Source organism: Hemiscyllium ocellatum, chromosome 8 (genome assembly GCF_020745735.1).
Source record: "Hemiscyllium ocellatum isolate sHemOce1 chromosome 8, sHemOce1.pat.X.cur, whole genome shotgun sequence".
In the NCBI taxonomy this organism is placed as follows: Eukaryota; Metazoa; Chordata; class Chondrichthyes; order Orectolobiformes; family Hemiscylliidae; genus Hemiscyllium; species Hemiscyllium ocellatum.
The window spans coordinates 55791906-55812552 of NC_083408.1; the positions used below are offsets into that span (position 1 = coordinate 55791906).

Below are 20647 nucleotides of genomic sequence, written 5' to 3' on the forward strand. Positions count from 1 at the left end.
ATCCATAAAAGTGTAACAGAATGCACCTATGCAGCAAGGACAGGGAGAGGCAATGTAGACTTAATACAGATACAAAAGGACCTGGGAGTACATGCATCAGTTGTTCAGGGGAGCAGGTCATTTTGGGAGAGTATTGCACATATGGGATTTTGGGCTTCTTAAGTGGAGGTATCATGTATAAAAGTAGGTAAGTAATGCTGAACCTTTCTAAACTTCTAAATAGGTTTCAATGAGAGTCTTGCATTCAGTTCTAATTATCATACTTCAGGAAAGATGTGATGATTTTTGAGAGGGTACAGAGAAAATTTATCAGAATGAATGCAGTGATATGGTTGGGGATTATTTGATTACAGAGCAAAATTGGAAAGACTTAGTTATTTTGGTGGGAGCAAAGGAGATTGATGGGATACAGAGCCAGAGTGGTAAGGTCACTGGACTCACAATTTAGAACCCCTCAGATGTTCAAATCCCTAAAGTTTAAAAGCAGGCCTTTTTGCTCATCTCATCAAGTCTACACTGACCCTCTGAAGGGCATATCACCCCCTCCCCCAACTTATCCCTGTAATTCTGCATTACCCATGGCTAATCCACCCAGTCTGCACATATCTGGTCAATATGAGTAATTTAGCATTGCCAATCCACCTAACCTGCATATCTTTGAACTATGGGAGGAAACCAGAGCACCCAGAGGAAACCCACACAGACATGGGGAAAATGTGCCAACTCCACACAAATAGTCACGTGAGACTGGAACTGAACCCGGATCCCTGACGCTGTGATGCAGCTGTGTTAACCACTGAGCTACCTTCCCACCCTTAAAATAAGTTTCACCACGATCTGACATCGTTAAATGTGATTATCAGAAAACACAGTCAGGATTACTGTCCATTCCATATTTTTGCAGAATATTGAATCTGTTTTGGTTGGGTTCTAACAGTGATGAAGATATTTGAACAATGAAGATTCATACATTCGATAATTGTCCTTTATCTCATTGCTTGAATTTATCTATCAAATTATATCAACATGGCCATGGTTTTGATTTCTTGAATATTTTAGTGACATGTTTTATCTTCAATTTATTTGAAATACACTTCATTGTAGCTCCTCTGCAAAGATGACTCCCTCACACTGGATATTTTTCAGTACGTTATGTTTGATTACTTACAACTACATTCACCTTTTGTAGTGAGTTGATGATCACAATTTCTTTTCCATCTTTTATATGCCACCCCTTTCAATTCTCCAAGGTTAGGTGGAAAGAATTTTACTGGCATATTTCACACTTTATTTTGAATAGAATGTGATACCTGGGTTTAACTTCGGTCTTTCTTTCTTCCTCTATATCCAGACCACATCGTGTAAGTATGTTTGGTTTCATATCAGCTAAGCCAAACTTACAGAAATATGAATGTCTGCAAGAAATTAATTCAAGAACTGTAATTTAACTCCTCATTTTAACCTCTAACCGTGCCTTGTAGAGGTAAGTTTATAAAGTGAGCCTTACTAGATTTGATTGGAAGTTGGGGATGGAGTTGAAATATCATAAGCTGATTTTCAACCTGCACTTCCTGCTAGAGTATGAAACTTCAAACAGGGTGTGAAGCTCTGGAACTTGATCCTTGTTTTTATGTGAATGCCACCCACTCACTGTCCCATTACAGTGGATGGACATTATTGCAAGTTCTTACTTCTGCTTTTAAAAGCATAAGAATATAAGAAATAAGAGCAGAACTAGCCCAAATGCTCTTCATATCTGTTCTGTCATTCAGTAGTTTGATGACTGATGTCATATTGGACTAAGAGGTTAGAACCTTTACAGTGCGAAAAAAGGCCTTTCGGCCCAGCAAGTCCACACTGACCCTCCAAAGAGTAACCCACCCAGACCGATTCCCTTATTTCTCTACATTTCCCCTGACAAATGCACCTAACACTACGGGCAATTTAGCATGGCTAATCCACCTAACTTCCACATCTTTGGATTGTGGGAGGCAACCGGAGTGCCTGGAGGAAACCCACGCAGATAAGGACATTTTCCCACCTGTTCCCTATAACTGTTGATTCCCCTATAGTTCAAAAATCTGTCTATCTCAACATTGGATATATTCAATGATTCAACTTCCATTGTTTCCAGAGTAGATAATTTTTAAAAAGTGATTGTCTGAGTGAAGAAATTCCTCCTCATTTCCCTTTTAAATTAGTGACCCTTAAATTCTGAAATTATATCCTCTAGTTTTTGATGTCACCACAACATCTATCTGTTGAGCCTCTTCAGAATCTGATATATTTCAGTAAGATCTCTCTGTTTCTTTTGACCTCCATTGTGTATGGGCCCAAACTGATTAACCTCTCCTCAAAGGCCCTTCATCCCAGGAACCAAACAGTGAATCTTCTTTGAGCCTTCTCTAATAGAGTGTATCCCTCCTTAAGAAAGGAAACAAAAACTTCTCTTAGTGCTATAGATGCAGTCACAACAAATCCTTGTGCAGTTTAGCAAGTCTTCCTTCCTTTTATATTCCAGTTTCCATGCAATGCAAACCAATATACCCATTTGCCTTCCTGAACACTGTGCCTCGATGTTTAGTGTGCTTCATTTATGAGGACACTCTAATTCTCCTATACGACAGTGTGCTGTAATCTCTCTCCATTTAATAATATTTTGCGACACTAGTCATCCTAACCATCTGGATAACCTTACTTTTTCTCACATTATATTTGTCTGCCACATTTGTGCCCATTCACTTAATCTATCTACTTTGCTTTAGGTTCACTTTAATCCCACTCCACCTTGGTGAGCTTGGTGCTGGGGGAACTTTGAATCAGGTGTTAGCCCCATCATCGTCCTGTCATTATCCTGGTTAGGTCAATGGTAGGAGGGCCTCTTGGGAACCATTGGCTGTTGCTGGTATTTACCTATTGCTTATAGTAATCAAAGGACTCGCCATGCAGAAAGCCTGTAAAGTAAATGTTGCAAGTACTTGGGTCAGTCACTCATTTAAAAGCACTCAGAGTTGAATTTTAACATCAACAATGGCGAGAAATGTGGGAGAATTGCTTGAGAAGTCCAATATGTTTTTTTCTGCCATCAACAGGAACAAGTTGCATTTACCAACAAAATGCTGAATGTTGAGAATAGGTTCTTGCTAGGGAATGGTGAGATGCCTAATAACAGGGATTGTTGCTCATAATCACCTTCACGGTGGCTCAGTAATTAGCACTGCTGCCTCACAGCGCCAGGGACCTGGGTTCGATTCCAGCCTCAGGTGACTGCCTGTGTGGAATTTGCACATTCTCCCCATGTCTGCATGGGTTTCCTCCGGGTGCTCTGGTTTCCTCCCACAATCATGAAGATGTGCAGGTTAGGTGAATTGGCCATGCTAAATTGCCCATAGTGTCCAGGGATATGTATTAGTTAGAGGTAAATATAGGGTAGGGGAATGGGTCTGGGTGAGTTACTCTTCGATGTGGACTTGTTGGGCTGAAGGGCCTGTTACCACACTGGAAGGATTCTAATTCTAAAAAAAATTCTAACAATGAATCTCACCTCATTAATATGAAACTTCCTATTGCACCATGAAATGGAAAGGAACTAGATGCGAGAATTCCTAACATTGAAGTCAAGGGAGTAACCTGGCTACTTCAGCTCTTTCTTACTTTTTCTGATCACGGTCTTCAGTACTTGATACAATAATTTGAGGGAATGCTCTGTCGGCAGTAGTCATATCCACTAGAATGTCAAGGATGTGGTCACAGTTGCATCACCGATTCCACTCTATCTGCCATGCCCTCTGGGTTGTGTGCAGCCATACAGGGCATCTTTGAAATGTCAGCATTTATCTGGATGCGCAATGCCATTTTAACGTGCCAATGGTGCCTGTCCATTCTGGAATATCCAGACAGTAGTGAGATCTTCCAGCTAGAATGAGAAGTAGAATTGGCCGAGCATCGGGCGACAAAGAATGGCAGGGCATGGTAGGTATTCAATGAGGTGAATATGGGATAGTACAAACAGGCTTGTGACAACTCGTAGATAGAAACCCTGTAGAAAACTTGACAAAATGAAACTTGGCCAAAGTATGGTAAGTTTCAACCCTCGCTCAACTCTGATTCTGTGACTGCAATCCTGCAACTCAATTCTCTGTTTTCTGGTCATTCCCCAGCCCTCTTTCCAGGCAAATGTCTTATCCCAACACCAAGAACTCTTAAACAAAAATAGAAGTTGCTGGAAAATGCTCAGCAGGTCTGGCAGCATCTGTGAAGAGACATCAAAGTTAACATTAACTTTGATTTCTCTTCACAGATGCTGCCAGACCTGCTGAGCTTTTCCAGCAACTTCTGTTTTTGTTTCTGATTGACAGCATCTGCAGTTCTTTCAGGTATTTTTTAAACCCAGAACTCTTACCTTGGATAGTAAGAAACCTTAATCCAAAGAGCTGTTTTGGAAATCCAAATAAACCAAGCTGGTTCTCCTAAATCCAGCCTGCTTGCTCCTTGAGTCCTCAAAGAATTCTGATAAGTTTGTCAAACACAATTTCTCTTTCATTGATATATATGGACTTTTCCTGATTGAAATATGATTTTATAAATGTCCTGTAATTTGCTCAGTGTTAGGCCAACTGGCTGTGAACAGACTCCTTTCCATTTTCCTTCCCTGCATAGAGATGTTACATCTGCTGCTTTCCGATTTGCTGGGACCTTGCAAACTCTAGAGAATTTTAGAAGATAACAACTAATACATTCGATATCTCTGTAGCTACTACTTTTAAAACTCTAGGATATGAGCCATCAGCTGCAGGGAACTTGTTAGCATTTAGTCCCATTAGTTTGCCCAATACTATTTATTTTGTAATAATGATTGTCTTCATTTTCTCCCTCCTTCCCTTTTGCCCCAGTGTTCAACCATTATTAGCTTGCTTCAAGTGTCTTCCACTATGAAGATAAATGTTAATTTATTTATTTCTCCTTTCCTCGTTCCCTATTATTTGTGTCCTTCATTCTTTCATTTGTTATTCTCCAGTATTGAAGTCTCCAGGATCACTAATGTCTTTAGCTATTCTCTTCATTTTTATATTTTTGTAGTTCTTACTGCTTGTTGATATGCTATTTGCTGACTTTCTCTCATAATCTGTCTAAACAATATTTAGAGCTGCTCAAAAACATTTGACATGTTTTTTTCCTTTAATGAGAAGTGCATACATAGCAAATACTTAATTTTTTTAAATGATTAATAACAAAGACATTATTTCTGTGCCCTTAGACATTTACTCTGTTAATGTTCCTTTATATAGAGTTGTATGAGTTTTGATGATGGAAAATCCTTTTTAATGAGATAAGCATGCAGATATTAACATGTTTATATTTTCTCTCAGAAATCTAATGCCATATTTTTTTCTGCGGTGGCTACATTTGTTTTGGTTAGTTTTTCAAGTCAAAGAAATAAACCTTACTTCAAATTACAATTTTTGCAATCCTTTGTTGCACAGATTCTGTTATGTAACATTCTGTGTAATTATTTTGCATATTCTCTTACAGGAAAGAGATGTTTCCCTATCTGAATAGCATATTAAGGATATATTAAATACCTGATATTTGTATAAGTTCCCGGCAATGCCTTTCATTATAAATTTCTGTGTGAATATGTCTAACTAAACATTATGAACAACAGTAGTGGCACTTCTATTGTTTCCGCTGGACAGCACATGGATATGTACTGCAATGAAATTCCTCTACTCAAAGAAACTCAACAAAAGGCCGTTTTCTAACCTTGAACTTGTTAAAAAATTGCTAGATCAAGTAGATTGTTGGTTTGAGACCCTCCCCATTGCAACGCTACATTAATGTCACTAAAAAGCAATATTGGGTTGTAAAGCATATCAACCAATATTCTACCCAATTACACCAGTTTCCCACTTAGTATTTAGGTTACAATTATCTCCTATATCTGCTTCTCAAATGAACACTTTACTATTTAATTATGAATAATAAAATAAAATAAAAGTGTCTTGCATTAAAGGAATATATGACATTAAAATGTGCATGAATTGTGTCAATGTGACCTGATTCACTTTTAATCTCATTTCACCTGAATTTTACACCCAACCTTGATGTTTAGGAAGAATTTAAACTCCCTGAATGGGAAACTGGTGCGAAGTGCTGGCTGCTCACTCAGCACATTTCCTATTTCCATTCCAACTATCAGCTGGAAACAGGCGCAGCTAGGTTATACCTCAGCTTTCAGAGAGCTAAGCTCAGCCCAAGGGTCTCCTACAGCTCTAATAGATCTTGTGGAGATTGGTATTTAGCAGAGTCTTGAATGGATGATGGAGTGAGAGTGATTCTGAAGCAGCTAGAGCTGAAATTATCCTAGTAAAACGCAGAGGATAACTTGGCACACTTCCTGGCTCTGCAAAGGAAGATTTAAACTTACCTTTTAGAAGTTTCACTTTTTTGCCAACTTTTGATATAATCCATTTATAGTTTATTAATTAAGTTCCCATTTTCAAATTCTTGATCTATAAGAGAGTCAAGAATTATGGGAGACCAGCAGAAAGGTAGAGTTCTGGCCACAATCAGATCAACCATTGCCTTATTGCAAGGGGTGCAGGTTTGAGGGGCCAAATAATCCATTCCTGCTCGAATTAGTTATATTTTTATTATGAATCAAGTGAAACTTCAGTAATGGTAAATAGATCAACTTTAATTCCTGTTAAAGTCCAAGTTTCCCCTCCCATATTTAAATCCTCAGGAAATTAACCAGGAATAAATCAATGTCAAATTGTTCCTTTTTATTGAATACACTTCATACTGAGCTATGTTGTATTTTATTTTAACTTTTCAAAACCATCCTATTTCTCCAGTTATTGTACTAAAATCATTGAATATATTTTAACCTTCTTTATTATTTTTATATTCTTCTTGAGTTCTCTGCCTGAAGTAAGATCCAACTCTCAGTGCCATGATCTGTACCAGGAATACATTAGGGAGAGTGATCTGGACACACCCCGGTGAGAGTGGGGATTGAATAGCATGCACAGATCTGAACCAGACTGGCCATCCAGCCAACCAAGCCAAGTGCTGCCCAAGATGTTGCTGTGGGAACTTGTACTTTTACATGCATATTATTGCATAGAGCTGTGGATAATGATCTAGAGACTCACAATTCTTTTTATTTTATGGCTGATCAGGAATTACTATCAGCTCTCACTGCATGCCATTGTATGTGTTGGAAAGATCTTTAAGATAATACTCAACCCGGTTGGCCATGTTATGAATGCAACTTCTGTATTTGGACTTGAACACATAACCACTTGCTCAGAGGTTAGGATATACCATTGCACCACAAAAACTCTTCCTTGTCTATTAATCTACATTATTTTATTGAAGCAAACACTGAAGGATTTTCTTTACCCACCTTAATGCATGATAAAAACTGAGGCTAAAGTGACTTGATCATAATGTTGTAGCATGTTGTTTTTTTTCAGAGAGTGTATATGAGTGGTACATTTATTAATAACCAACTTTAAAATTTGTTCTTTATAAAATATGTTACTCAAGGACTTTTAGGTCTGGGTATTATATATTGGCTCATGGTAGATATGTGTAAAATTTGTCTAATCATTGCTCTTCTTGACATAACAAAAGTGGAAATGTGAATATTTTAAATGCATCACCAGGCTGATTTTTAAATTAATTACACTTTCTGTCAGAAAAGCAGAACATCTGACAGAAACCTAAATGAAGCTGTGGATTCCATTAAAGAAAATTAAAAGGCAGTGATTGGATTACAGTGATCATATTATCCTGCTTTTGACATACCTGCTATATATCCTACTTACTGAAGCCTAAACTTGCTGTAATCCCTTTTTGGGCAAGTAACCGATAACATTCTTATGGGGCACACCGAGCCTGAAGACTTGACGACTGTCTTAATGTTTATCCTCAGGCTCATTGTAACAGTCGGGGCAAGTTGCCAAAACCTGTCTGTCCTCTGAAGGCAGCTTGCCCATATGATAGAATGGTACTTGGGTAGTTTTCCTTGCCAGCTGGGGGCCCTCAGGTAAATCCTATACCCTAAGGAATTTAGAAGTATCTCCAGCAGACAGCTATCCGATTGTTAGATTTCTCATTATGGCACCTATTTTACATCTGTATGTATTAATATTTATGACTTGAGCTGTGAGACTACTTTCTCTTCTACCTTTGAGAAAGAGACAGAGACAAAAATAATGTATTCTACTTCGGATATAATGAGAATCACAGGCTGAAATTTCCTAGCCCTGAACAGCATGGGCAAAGATGAGTCACTTGAGAAAACGGTTTTCTGAGATCAGAAAATATAGATTCTCAGTGCCAAGGAGGGAAGTCCAATTTTGCACCCAAAATTTGAACAGTGAGATGAGAATCTCACTGGTGAGAGGCCCATTTGCATGTATTAACATCTCATTATCACCTATTCTCACCTCATTTAAATGCAGTTTACTCTTCTCCATGCGGTGAAAACAATATGCAAGTCAGAAAGAGTATCTAGTGGCTCCATCTCGCGGTTTGCTCCTCCAGGCCTCAATCTTGGCCTGCATTCTCTAACACCTCAGAGTGCAAACAATAGGTAGAGATCTCCTGCACCCCCATTGACAGAGATTTGCATTGGACACACACCAGCTTCACTACATCACCATAGATCTTCGAATCATGTGGAATATGTTTCTACATATTGGGGCGGCACGGTGGCACAGTGGTTAGCACTGCTGCCTCACAGTGCCTGAGACCCGGGTTCAATTCCCGACTCAGGCGACTGACTGTGTGGAGTTTGCACGTCCTCCCCGTGTCTGCGTGGGTTTCCTCCGGGTGCTCCGGTTTCCTCCCACAGTCCAAAGATGTGCGGGTCAGGTGAATTGGCCATGCTAAATTGCCCGTAGTGTTAGGTAAGGGCTAAATGTAGGGGTATTGGTGGGTTGCAGGTCGGTGTGGACTTGTTGGGCCGAAGGGCCTGTTTCCACACTGTAAGTCTAATCTAATCTAAAAAAAATTTCAGCACTACATTTGGAATTTATTGACACCTTGCTTTGTAATGATCCTGCCAGGCATGCAGGCACAGGAATCCTTCTCATGGATTAGTGCAGAATGCATCTCAGAGCTCTTTAATACATCATAAAAAATGAGGCTGAAGTGATTGGATCATATTGTAACATGTTATTATTTTCAGAGAGCATACTTTGATATGAATGGTACTTTTATGAAAAACCAAATTTAAAAATTGCTCCTTAAATGTGTTGCACAAGGACTTCTAGAGCTGGGTAATATATCTGGTTGCTGGTAGTAATGTAGGTTACTTCTGTTATATACAGGCAAGCTGTCTTAGCACACACTCACATTTTGCCTACTTGGATTTCACAGCATCTCTGCTTGGCTTCACCTTTTTGTGTTTTTTCATCTCATTCAGAACCTTCAGGCTCATTGTGCTTCTGTCTTTCCTTGACTTATAGTGTAGACAGAAAGCCAGGCAGGCTGCTATGATTTCCAGCAATGATCAGCCAAAATGGCATAATGTTGGCTTATGGCACAGTGCTGAGTCAATGTCACACCTGTGAGGAGCATAAGCAGCAGGTACACAGCATGTGTCTCAATCAAATAGCTGTCTCAAAGTCTCAGAAGATTGCTCCTCAGTCAGATCAAGAGACTATTTTCAGTCTGGGAGTACTGACACAGTAAAACAAAGATCAGAGCAGGGACTTGGACATGGTTAATCAGCCACTTGGAATGGTCACATTAGGGTTCCATAAAGATGTCATATGACACTGAGCATTGAGGAAGAAGCAGCACTCCTTTTACAGGATTCTAATATGGTATTGTGCTAAGGATGAGTAGGTTTAAAATTTGATTCTTGTAGTTGCACTTACAATATCAGCCAGATAGGTGAAGTAAAACAACAATATATTTATAAATGTAAGGTTCTGTTACTGATGAAGTGTCACTGTTGTCACCCAAATGCCCTTTTTTGTTTGCCTCCAACTATGTGCACTGTGAAACTATTCCTAGTTGGCAGCGATTAAACTGTTGCCCAATTGGGCTTTAACTGTTGTTCTGGTGGTATAAATCCTGGAATATCCCAATGGTAGCAAGCACTTCCCCACTAACGCAAGGCAGTACAAACGAGGTGTCAGAGAGAAATGATGCGAATGTAGTGAGATGAGCAGTGGGCAATTGCATGAGAAAACTCTCCAGAGCTCACAGGGAGAAACCCTTTATGAAATTCCCCAAAATTGACACTGAGCTGATTTTTGGTAAAATTCAGCTACCTGTTCTGCATTACATTGAGAGAGATGGAAGTAGAAAGACAGAAAAAGAACCCTTGGTTTTGGGACAATAGAAAAAGCTAAACTAAAAATCAGATGCCATGTTCAGCATTCACAGTTGGTGTGTTTTTAGGTTATAGTAAAATAGAAAAAAAATTATACCAAGGGCACATTTTTAATAATTTTATTTTCAGAATCTGTTTTGTTTATCTTAGTTTTCAATCCTCTCAATGTGTCATCATTTTTATGGCATATATGCTGGAATTTTCAGCTTGTTTCCTGTGGTTACATAATCGGCACATCCAATGCACATCCCCCGCTACAGATTTTAGTCTTGTGTGATCACTTCCAGAAGCCTGGTTTATTGGCAATTTACCCTGCACTGTAGCTGATCGATTCTGTTCACTGACTCACAATTTCCCACGCAATAGTTAGTGACCTCAGTACTCCTGTTGGCCATACATTAATCTATTTGTTGTTGAAGTGATGTCTATGAAATTGAAAATATTGGAACTTATACAGAAAACAAATAATTCTAGATACTGGAAAACTGAAATGAAAACAGAAAATGCTGGAACACTCGTGGCTTCAGAAAGAGAAATAAAATTAATGGGTTGGATTTTACTGGCCCCCAGGGCTGCAGGAATAAACACGGAGGACCTGGTAATATAACAGCAGCCGCATTGGGACAACTCCCCACTGTTCTTCCTTTGCTGTTGTGCAGAAGGAAGCAGCCTGCATAACAAAGACCCATTTACAGAGCAGTAGCCTTATCACTAATCTTCGGGTAAACACCCTGCTATGCAAGGAGGCTGCCAAGAAAAAAGCAGCTCCCTCAATAATCCCCTCAGAGATATTTCCCTCCATGTTCCCAAAGCCTGCAGTCCTCAGCACGCTACATTTTAAGTTTTACCTACTTCTGCCATTGTGAAGTGTCCTCATGGCCTCCTACCTGGTTCAGCTATCACTGACGGCTAACTTGCCTTTGTTGGACAGTGAGCTTGCAGGTGGATAATTCTAATTATATTGTTCATTTGCTGAGCTGGCCCTGCTCTATTCCTGATGAAGGGCTTTTGCCCGAAACGTCGATTTTCCTGCTCCTCAGATGCTACCTGAACTGCTGTGCTTTTCCAGCACCACTCAAATCGAGAATCTGGTTTCCAGCATCTGCAGTCATTGTTTTTACCCTGCTTCAGGCAAGTGCAGGTCAGGACCTGCTTTTTTGTCCCACCAACCTGAAGCTTGTGGTGAAATGCAGCACAATATTCAACAATTTTTAGACAAATATGCAGCCAGGGAAAACAAAAATGGAAAGGTTCAAGTAGAGGCCACAAGTAATTCAATGATGTGATGAAAGTAGGAGGCAAAAGGATGGGACAGGTATGGAACAAATAATAGGTTCAGAGGAGGTGTAAGTGATCACAGCACACCAGCCAACAGTTGGAAAAGATTGACAAATTTGGCAAAGCAAGAACTCCAGTGGGCCAGGAACAATGTGATTTCTTTTCATTTTTTCATGGGATATAGGTATCACTGGTAGGGTCGATAACTAGTGTTCATTCATAATTGCTGTTCTGAAAGTGGTGGTTAGCTGCCACCTTGAACTGCTGATGCAGATACACTCGTTTGCCATTCTGAATGGATTTTGACCCAGTAACAGTGGAGGAATAGTGATATACAGTACATACAAATCCGGATGTTTGTGGCTTAAGGGGAAGGTGGGTGCTTTGCATGTGCTTGCTCCTTTGTTTATTCAGTTATTTGAAGTCATAGATATAGAAGGATCCATTGAGGCAGATTTGCTGAGTTGCTGCAGTGCACCCTTTATATTACATGCAGTGTGCACCAGTGTTGGAGGGAGTGAATGTTTCATCTGGTGGATAGGGGATTGATTAAGCAGACTGCTTTATGCTGGATGGTCTCAAGCTTCTCACATGTTGGAGCTACACTCATCCAGGCAAGTAGAGAGTATTTAATACACTCTTGGCTTGTGGAGATTGGAGGTATGTTCCTCATTGCAAAATTCCCAGCCCCTGTTTGTGCAGCTACAATTTGTGCATAGCTGGTTCATTATAATCATGAAGCAACAGAAAATCCCCAACCAAAGTCTTTTCCCCTCACCATAGCTGTATTACAGCTATCCTTCAATACCAGCACTTGGTCTCTGAAATTAAATAGATGTGGTGGTTAGAGTGAACATTAGACTCAATGTTGCATGTGCAAGGCTGAAAGTGCCTGATGGAAAGATGAGGTGTTAATCCTCAAACCTCCATTAAGCTTCATTGAAACAATGTAGGAACAAAGGTAAATTAGCGCAGGCATGGGATAGATAATTAAATTTATAAGGAACCAAAAGCAGTGTCGTGTTTGTGGCCCATACAGAATATTTGTTTAACTGGTCATCCAATCCAATTTGATTTTGTCAATGTAGAAAAAGCTGCAGTGAGATCAGTGATTGCAGCAGGCTAAAGTTAATCATGTTTCATCTTAAAGAAGTGTTTGGGGTGTGTATCAATTATAAGTGAGAAAAGGAAGGGGGCAAGTCTTATACTCATGTGCTTGTATAGGGAAATACCAAGAGAAAGGGAGCAGATGTTCAGGTAATGGGCCAAAGTGACAGAGAGGCAACAGTCTCCTCAGAATGCTAAAAGGGTAAAAGAAAGGAAGATGCATTTCATTGTGGCATGGCACTGGAGATCGTGGAAATGGAAAGAGATGATATGTTGAATATGGAAGTAGGAATGAGGTGGGGATTGAGTGAGAATGAGAGGGACTCTGTCTTTGTTCAGAGAAAGAGGAGACAAGATGAACACAAAAGAATGGGATATGGAACAAACAAGGTTAGGGGGCATATTAAACACTATAGAGAGGAGTTTGAGAAGTCAGACATTTTACAAACTCTAGTGTGGAGGATGATGTCATTAGAACATACCCAATGAAGCCAAAGGAACTAAGAAAATGGAAGACATGCCTAACAGGAAGTCGAGCTGAAGGAAGTCAATAAGCTTTCCATAGACATTGGTCGATTCTAGAAATGGAGATAATGAGGTTTTGTAAAGGAAAGGTTTAGTTAGAGATGGGCTATTCACAGTTTGATGAAATATTCCATTTTAGGGCAAGAGAGATAGTTGTTTGTCAAACCCATTTTAGTGGCTCCAAACATGATCAAAGAAATTAAAGCATTGTTATTTTCAAATCTGCACAGAGCAACTGTCGTCAGACAAACCTGACCACCCATCATTTGCAGATAAATTGCAGGAAAATGCATCCACCTTTATGAAGGCAAGTCTGAGTCTATTTTGTTGTTCAAAACTCGTTGAAATCATAGGACTCGGCTTTCATAAATTCATGAGGCATCATGAAGCTGAAGAAGCTTGTGGTTTAACATTGGGAAGGATTGTTCTCCAAGTAGGGAGAACTCCTTGTTTTTAAAGTAAATCCTCTTGAGACATGGCTTCATGGTGTCAGATGTGGAAGCATTAGCATTCCAGTTTTGCGTACAAAATATCCAGTTATTTTTAAGAGTCAACCTAGACTATAATGTTAACAAGCTATTGAATTGCAAGAGACAAAAAAAAACTGAGACAAAAGAAGTGCAGATTCTGGAATCCAAGATAGATAAGTAGAACCGTGAAGAAGGTTTATACCCGAAATGTTGGTTTCTGCACCTCCTGATGCTGTCTGGCTTGCTGTATTCTTCCAGCCTCCTGCTTATCTGCATTGAATTGCAAGAAACAGTGCCATCAAATGCAGCCAACCTTGTCTTCACCTGGTTTGGTGAGTGTGTGAGGAGGTGGTGGTACAGAGATAGTGGTGGTGTGAAGTTAAAGCTCTGGTATTTAGTATTTACCACAAATGTATGAATAACTGCATTAAAAAAAACACATTTATGATTTCAGGTTAATTGGAAAAACAGTGAAAATCTTTCTTCTTGGTCACTATGTACTGGCCAGTTATTACATACTCCTGTTTCACAAGTAGATCTCATTAACTCTCAGTTCTCAGCCAAGTACCAAAGCTGCTGTTTTGTTAGATAGGTCACTGAGCTTCCTACATACCATACCGGGGGAGGGGGAAGAACTGAATTAATTCCAGAGACATCTATCATTCTCATACTATCAGCATTCCTTGGAAAAAACAGCTCCAAGGGGCTCTGATTTTATGCTTTCACAAAATAGAACTACACGGCTGAGTGACAGTTCTGATCTGAAGCATTTAAGTGTAAGTTTTGATCTTTCTGGCTTTGATTAAAACTAATGAGCTCATTTAATTCAAAATGAGAATCTCTGATAAGAAAAATAAGGTTGATGTGATTGGATTAGAGAGATGAATTAAACTCTTACAGTTGAAGTTTCTGCCTGGATAGTGCATTACAGACTTCATGAAATAAAATTAAAAAGCTGTTGGCATATTATAGCATGTTAGATGATGAGAAGAATTTTATAGTAATTCATTTTTTAATCAGTGGAAATGAAAGTGCTAAATTTATAGTATTGCACCACTTGAATAAAGAAAAATAGTTGTGACTTCAAAAAGGCAATATAAGTGCCTTCAAAAATGGATTTTTCAAAAAGAAGCAACTTATCAATAGGATGTCATTATAGAAGTTGAAATAACAATGGTTGATTTGAGGGTCTCTGCTATTTTTCTGAAATGTAATAACCTGAAGGTAGAAAAGTGGATTATCTTGTGCAAATTTTTGGTGTCCTCTTGTGTAGAATTTGCTCAAATGGGGATGGTTGAGTTCAAAACAATATCAACCATCAAAAAATATTACTGTTTACTATAATAATATTTACACATGGTTTATAGTGAGCTGACTGATAAACTTTTTATATTACTTAGAACATCACTAGTTGCCCAATTTCTGTCATTACCGTGATGGTTTATTGTGAGAGGGAAAGATTAAGACTGCTCAGCTTTCCATCACAAGAGTAAACTGTCGTCAAGGCATTAGCCCATGAGAAGTGCACATTCGTCAAGCTAAATATTTGCTAATGCTTATTCTACTATATTACTGCGCTTTCTCCTTGGATATTTTAAAAACATAATTATTGTTCTCTTAAATGTACAATTTTAGAATCAATTTATACATTGCACAGAAAAACTACTGGAAATACTGCCTTTACTGCCAGCTAGTGACATGAACATTGATTGCAGAGGAAGAATCTTGGCATATTTTCAAATAAAATCATGACAAGATTGGATATTACATGGTCAGAATCACATCAATAATGCTATTTTTTTAATCCCACAGTAGAATCCACTAGCCCAACTTTGCTGACTATTGACAATAGCTTGGAGCGATCATTTTTTATAAGAATGAAGTCAACACTGACAAAGAGAGGAGTTCATATCAAATCATCGGGCTATAAGGTAAATAACTATTTAATAATATCCCAACTGGGACATGCTGATTGAATTTCAAGAATCATAATATTTGCTGTTGAAAATATAAAATATAATAATTTGTATTTTTTCTTTAGCTGTGGATCATTCATCATGCTGTTATCAAGCAGTTAGGTTTGATAAAAGCAACAGATTTAACTGGGACATTACACAGACTCTTATGAAGTGAAACCACTTCTCAATAATAAATGTGGGTATGAAAGGGGGAATCCTACATTGTATTCTCTTGATTTCTTCACTAAAATTATTCTAAAGGAATTTTATCAGTTAATATTTTAACTTGCATTTTGAATGTTTTTATTTACCTGCATACTTAAGTAGATAACCAGGTTGTCAGATTATAGGGTCAAGATCATGAGATGGATATATTTTTAGCATAGTGTAATCTATAGCAATAAGTAAGTCAGTTGACATTCTTTCATTTATCAATTTGATGTCTATTTTGCATTGCCAACCCTTAGAGCCTTGAGGCTGAGTCATTGAATATATTTAAGATGCGATATATGGGTTTTTCAGCAATAGAGGAGCTGAGGATAATGTGAAACAGGTGAGAATGTGAAAGATCAGAACAGGCACAACTCTGTTGAATGATAGAGCAGATTCAAAGAGCCATGTGGTTAACACCTGCTCTTATTTTCTATGTTCTTATGTACTTGGTTTTTATTTCTCATTATCATCCATATTTTCAGCAGGTGTAATATAAATGCAATAGTTTAGATATCAAGAAAATTGTTGTATTTTAATGTACCACAGATCAATGCAAGGGTGATGTTCATTTCTAACTTTTCAGAAACTTTATTTACAGAGTTTTATACAAAACTTAGAATGTCTATTCCTGTGCATCCAGTGCAGCCCGTGGTGGCTTCTTTATTATCTGTTTACTTGTTCACTGAGTGAACATCAAGGTTTAACCAATCAAGCACAATTGGTATAGGCCAAAGCAAGGCCAGATGGTGATATAATGAACACATTGCTTCAGAGCACCAGCTAAGCTGGCACAATATTTGGTATGTTTTAAGCTAAAACATGTTTTTGCTTCTGCATAGACATTTCAATGATAGAGTAAGACTGCTAAAGGAGTCTCAACGCCAGGCTACTGGTGGTATATACACAAATCTAAGCAAAATTAGCAAATACATAATTTTTTTATTAAGGGGTAGATTGTGGTAGTGGCAATGCCACTGGTCTAGTAATCCAGAAACCTAGGCCAATGATTTGACAGTTTGGTTGCAAATCCCACCCATCCAACTGGTGGACTTTAAATTCATTTAGTAATTTTTTTTAAAATGTATTTATTTGGTGGGATGTCAGCATCGCTGGCTGGCCAGTATTTATTGCCCATTCCTAGTTGCCCTTCACAAGGTGGTGGTGAGCTGCCACCTTGAATCACTGCAGACCATCTGCTGTGGGTTGACCAACAATGTCATTAGGGAGGAAATTCCAGGATTTTGACCCAATGACAGTGAAGAAACGGTGATATATTTCAAGTCAGGATGGTGAGTGGCTTGGGGGGAAACTTAAAGGTGGTAGTGTTCCTATATATCAGCTGCTCTGTCCTTCTGGATGGAAGTGGTTGTGCATTTGAAAGGTATTGACTGAGGATATTTAGTGAATTTTTCTAGTGATTTTTGTTGATATTATAGACTGCTGCTATTGAGCTTCGGTGGTGTAGGAAGTGGATGCTTGTGGAATTGAAAAGTAGACTCAGTAATGTCAAACATTGATTCTTGGATGAAAATCTCAGCTGGTTCACTTGTTTCCTTCTGAAAATAAGTCTTCCATCCTCATGTAGTTTGGCCACCCCGTGACTTCAGACCCACAGTGTCTTTGATTCTTAACTGGTGCCCCTCTGAAACGGCCCAGCAAGCCATTCCTTTCAAGGGTAATTAGGAATGTCCAACAAATGCTGGTGTTGAAGAATTTCTTAAAACTCTCACAATCAAATACGGAACTTGAATCTGCAGGCTCTGAATAATATATATTATTTCCTCTTTCCTGCCTGCAACTGACCAAATGGAATTTTAACAATACCATGAACTGAGGTCAGAAATGTACTGATCATAAAATCCCTTTTGGCCCATTGAGTCCACACCAACCCTCCAAAGAGCAGCCCAATCTCCCGACCTTATCCCTGTAACCTTGCATTTCCCTTGGCTTATCCATCTCGCCTGTACATCTGTGGACACTTCAGACAATTTAGCATGGCCAATCCACCTAACCTGCACATCTTTGGACTGAGGGAGGAGACCGGAACACCCAGAGGAAGCTCATGCAGACACAGGCAGAATGTGCAAACTCCACACAGGCAGTCGCCCGAGAGTGGAATCGAACCTGCGAGGTAACAGTGCTAACCCCTGGCCAAGAATGCATCATGATACTTGAATAAAATCCTAAACAGCTGAACTGGGAAAACACTACTTAATTTACGCTTTGTGGGCTCTGTTTGTTTACACTAGATTCAAGTTTCAAGTGCTTGTAAATTTTGCAATTGACACATGAAATGAACTGAATGATTAACAGTTTTATAAGGCTGTTGTAAAATAGCTACTTTAAAAAAAGGTAGAATGTAGAATGAATGACTTTTTAAAAGTTTTTTGTATATCCTATTGTTAGTTTAGAATTTCCTTTTCTGTGTCATGGGTAAAGTTTGGAAGTACCATAGTTTAGTACAGAGATTAATGAGGGGGCATAAGATGGCATGAACCAGCCTGAATATAATATAGGAAGTGCTTGAGGGATGAGGGATAGAGAGCTGTTCACTTTTTTTTTGTAATGGGGATGAAGTCCTATAGCACTGAGGTAGTTATATCAAATAGTTTGCCTAACCACTCAGCTGCCTCTGAACTCGTTCTGTGGGGTAGGAGACCCAGATACTGTTCATGTCTGCCACCCAAACATCACCACATCGTGAATGTAATTGAGATGTTTGATGGAAATTCCTCCTGAGGCAAGCGTGCTGAGCTGGGAAATTTCCTAATTCCCACAACTTGCCTCTTGAATAAAAATCCAGCTGATGTTGTTGAACATAATTCTATGTTCATTTTCCTTAGACAGCAGCCCCATGTTAGTAGCCTGGAAAAAGGGCAGCCTCTGTGATCAAAGGGGGTCATAAGGCACAGCTGTAGATGAAATCTCCAGGCATACTTTCCAATAACTTCACAGCCAAACACTCCCAATACTCTGGCAATCCGCCCCCACCCTCCAGACTTCATTTGTCTTGCATTATTTACTTCATTTATGCCTGGACTTGGAAAGAGCACACTTCATCTGCAGCAGTGTGAACGTATTGCATGTCCAACAATTATGAAGAGGCAGACTGGTTTATAAAAAAAAAGTAATTCCTTTTGTGTTTTGCATGCAGTCCAAAATTTGTTTTTTTTTGAAAATTATATTTCCACAATTCTGCCAATGTTTTTATGAAAAATCATATCAGTGGCTCTGACTGGAAGCTGAGTAACAACTAGTAAATTGCTGGATGTAATAAATACATTGACCTGCTCAGCATACCCTTCCCATTTGACTGTTCACTTCCTTAACCTTCTATTTGCTTATCTATTCCATATTTATCAGCATGAAAATGAAAAAGACTAAAACAGAATAATTCTTATGCTGTGTTTACATGTCTAGAAACTGGTCTGAAACATAGGTCTTTGTCTCTTTGAGGTAAAATGGAGTTAAAAACAGGCTTCAATCAGTAAAAAGCATTGAAACCCAATATATTTATAATCTATGTTTTTGATTCTTTTCTAAGCATTAAAACAGCTTGTGGAGAGACAGTGTAAAACATCTGTTGAACCATTGCTGTTTCATAAATTATTTGTTAGTTTTGTAAAACAATCACTTTTTTTGTTTCTATATTTAAATGTGCAGATGACTTTCTCCACACCAAGGTTCCAGATGGGAGATGTGAGGCAAATACAAAAGATGCTTTCTGGTTTAATTTTCAGGCCCAGGATATTTTAACTACTTTCTCGGTCTGCAGAATACTTGAGCTTTAATTGGAAATGGATTTAAAGGGTTGAGCCATGAGAGCTAAGTAACTGCTGCATATGGACAGCAGGGTTAAAATTGACCCAATCGGCTAAATTCAAGCTGAGGGCCAAACATGCTGATGTTTGACATAGCTCACTCTGCAGCATTCAACATCTGCTGGGCCTTTAATTGGCATCCCTTCCACAAAGTCCCTCCTTCAAGAGCACGAGACACAAGCACAAGCTGTCAACCAATGACTGTCTGTGCGGTTTGCTTGAGAGCGGTGACCGTTGCTGAGTCTGTGGCAGTTTCCAATGAAGATGTTCAGCAATGAAGGCTGGTCTGAAATGAGTCCAGAGTCTTATCAGGCCAAGGCAAGGAGACTGGGGCAGGGGGCACAGGGGGAGGTCTGAGTAATCAAAGGGTGTGACTGTTAGGTGGCTATTATCACACCTTGGGAGAGGGTCTCTAGTGAGCACATCAGCGCTCAACCAGTAAGTTTATATCCCAGGCCAGTCTACCAGGCCAACAGCCCTTTTTGGTGACTTGGACACTTGGATCTCTCCCATTGGGATAAGTACTAACAGCAGTGGGAATTATGGCAAGCAGGTCACTTAACACCTTCCCTTTGCAGGTCAAATATCCTGGTGACATTGGAAATGCAAGTAGGGAGCACATTACTGAATAGCTGACGTCGCACTCAATTTTAAATCCTCACATAGCATCCCACATCCCCCCACTCCCACCCCCCCCCCCTCCCCCCAGGCCCCTTCCGCGGACCCTAAATTTGCTGCCTTTGGACATGCTTAGCAACAGATCACTAGGGTTCACTTTGCAGAAAAAGAGTTTTAGGCATAGATAAAATTCAGTCCTGGAAATGCTCAATGCTGGTGTTAATTTAGCCTGAAGTATATTGTGCCAATTGTATTTTTTTTCCAGACCAGCATTTTTACATAAAACTTTGCAGTTCTGAC

General features: G+C 39.2%; 1 protein-coding gene across 1 annotated transcript in view; it reads left to right on the forward strand.

Annotated features, from left to right (window-relative positions):
- The window catches only part of LOC132818253 (neuronal PAS domain-containing protein 3), a 1297641-nt gene that overhangs the window by 1192665 nt on the left and 84329 nt on the right, over nt 1-20647 (forward strand). The window contains exon 7 of the mRNA XM_060829049.1: nt 15550-15668. Coding sequence (XP_060685032.1) covers nt 15550-15668 — 119 coding nt within the window. The remainder of the gene's footprint in view (nt 1-15549; nt 15669-20647) is intronic.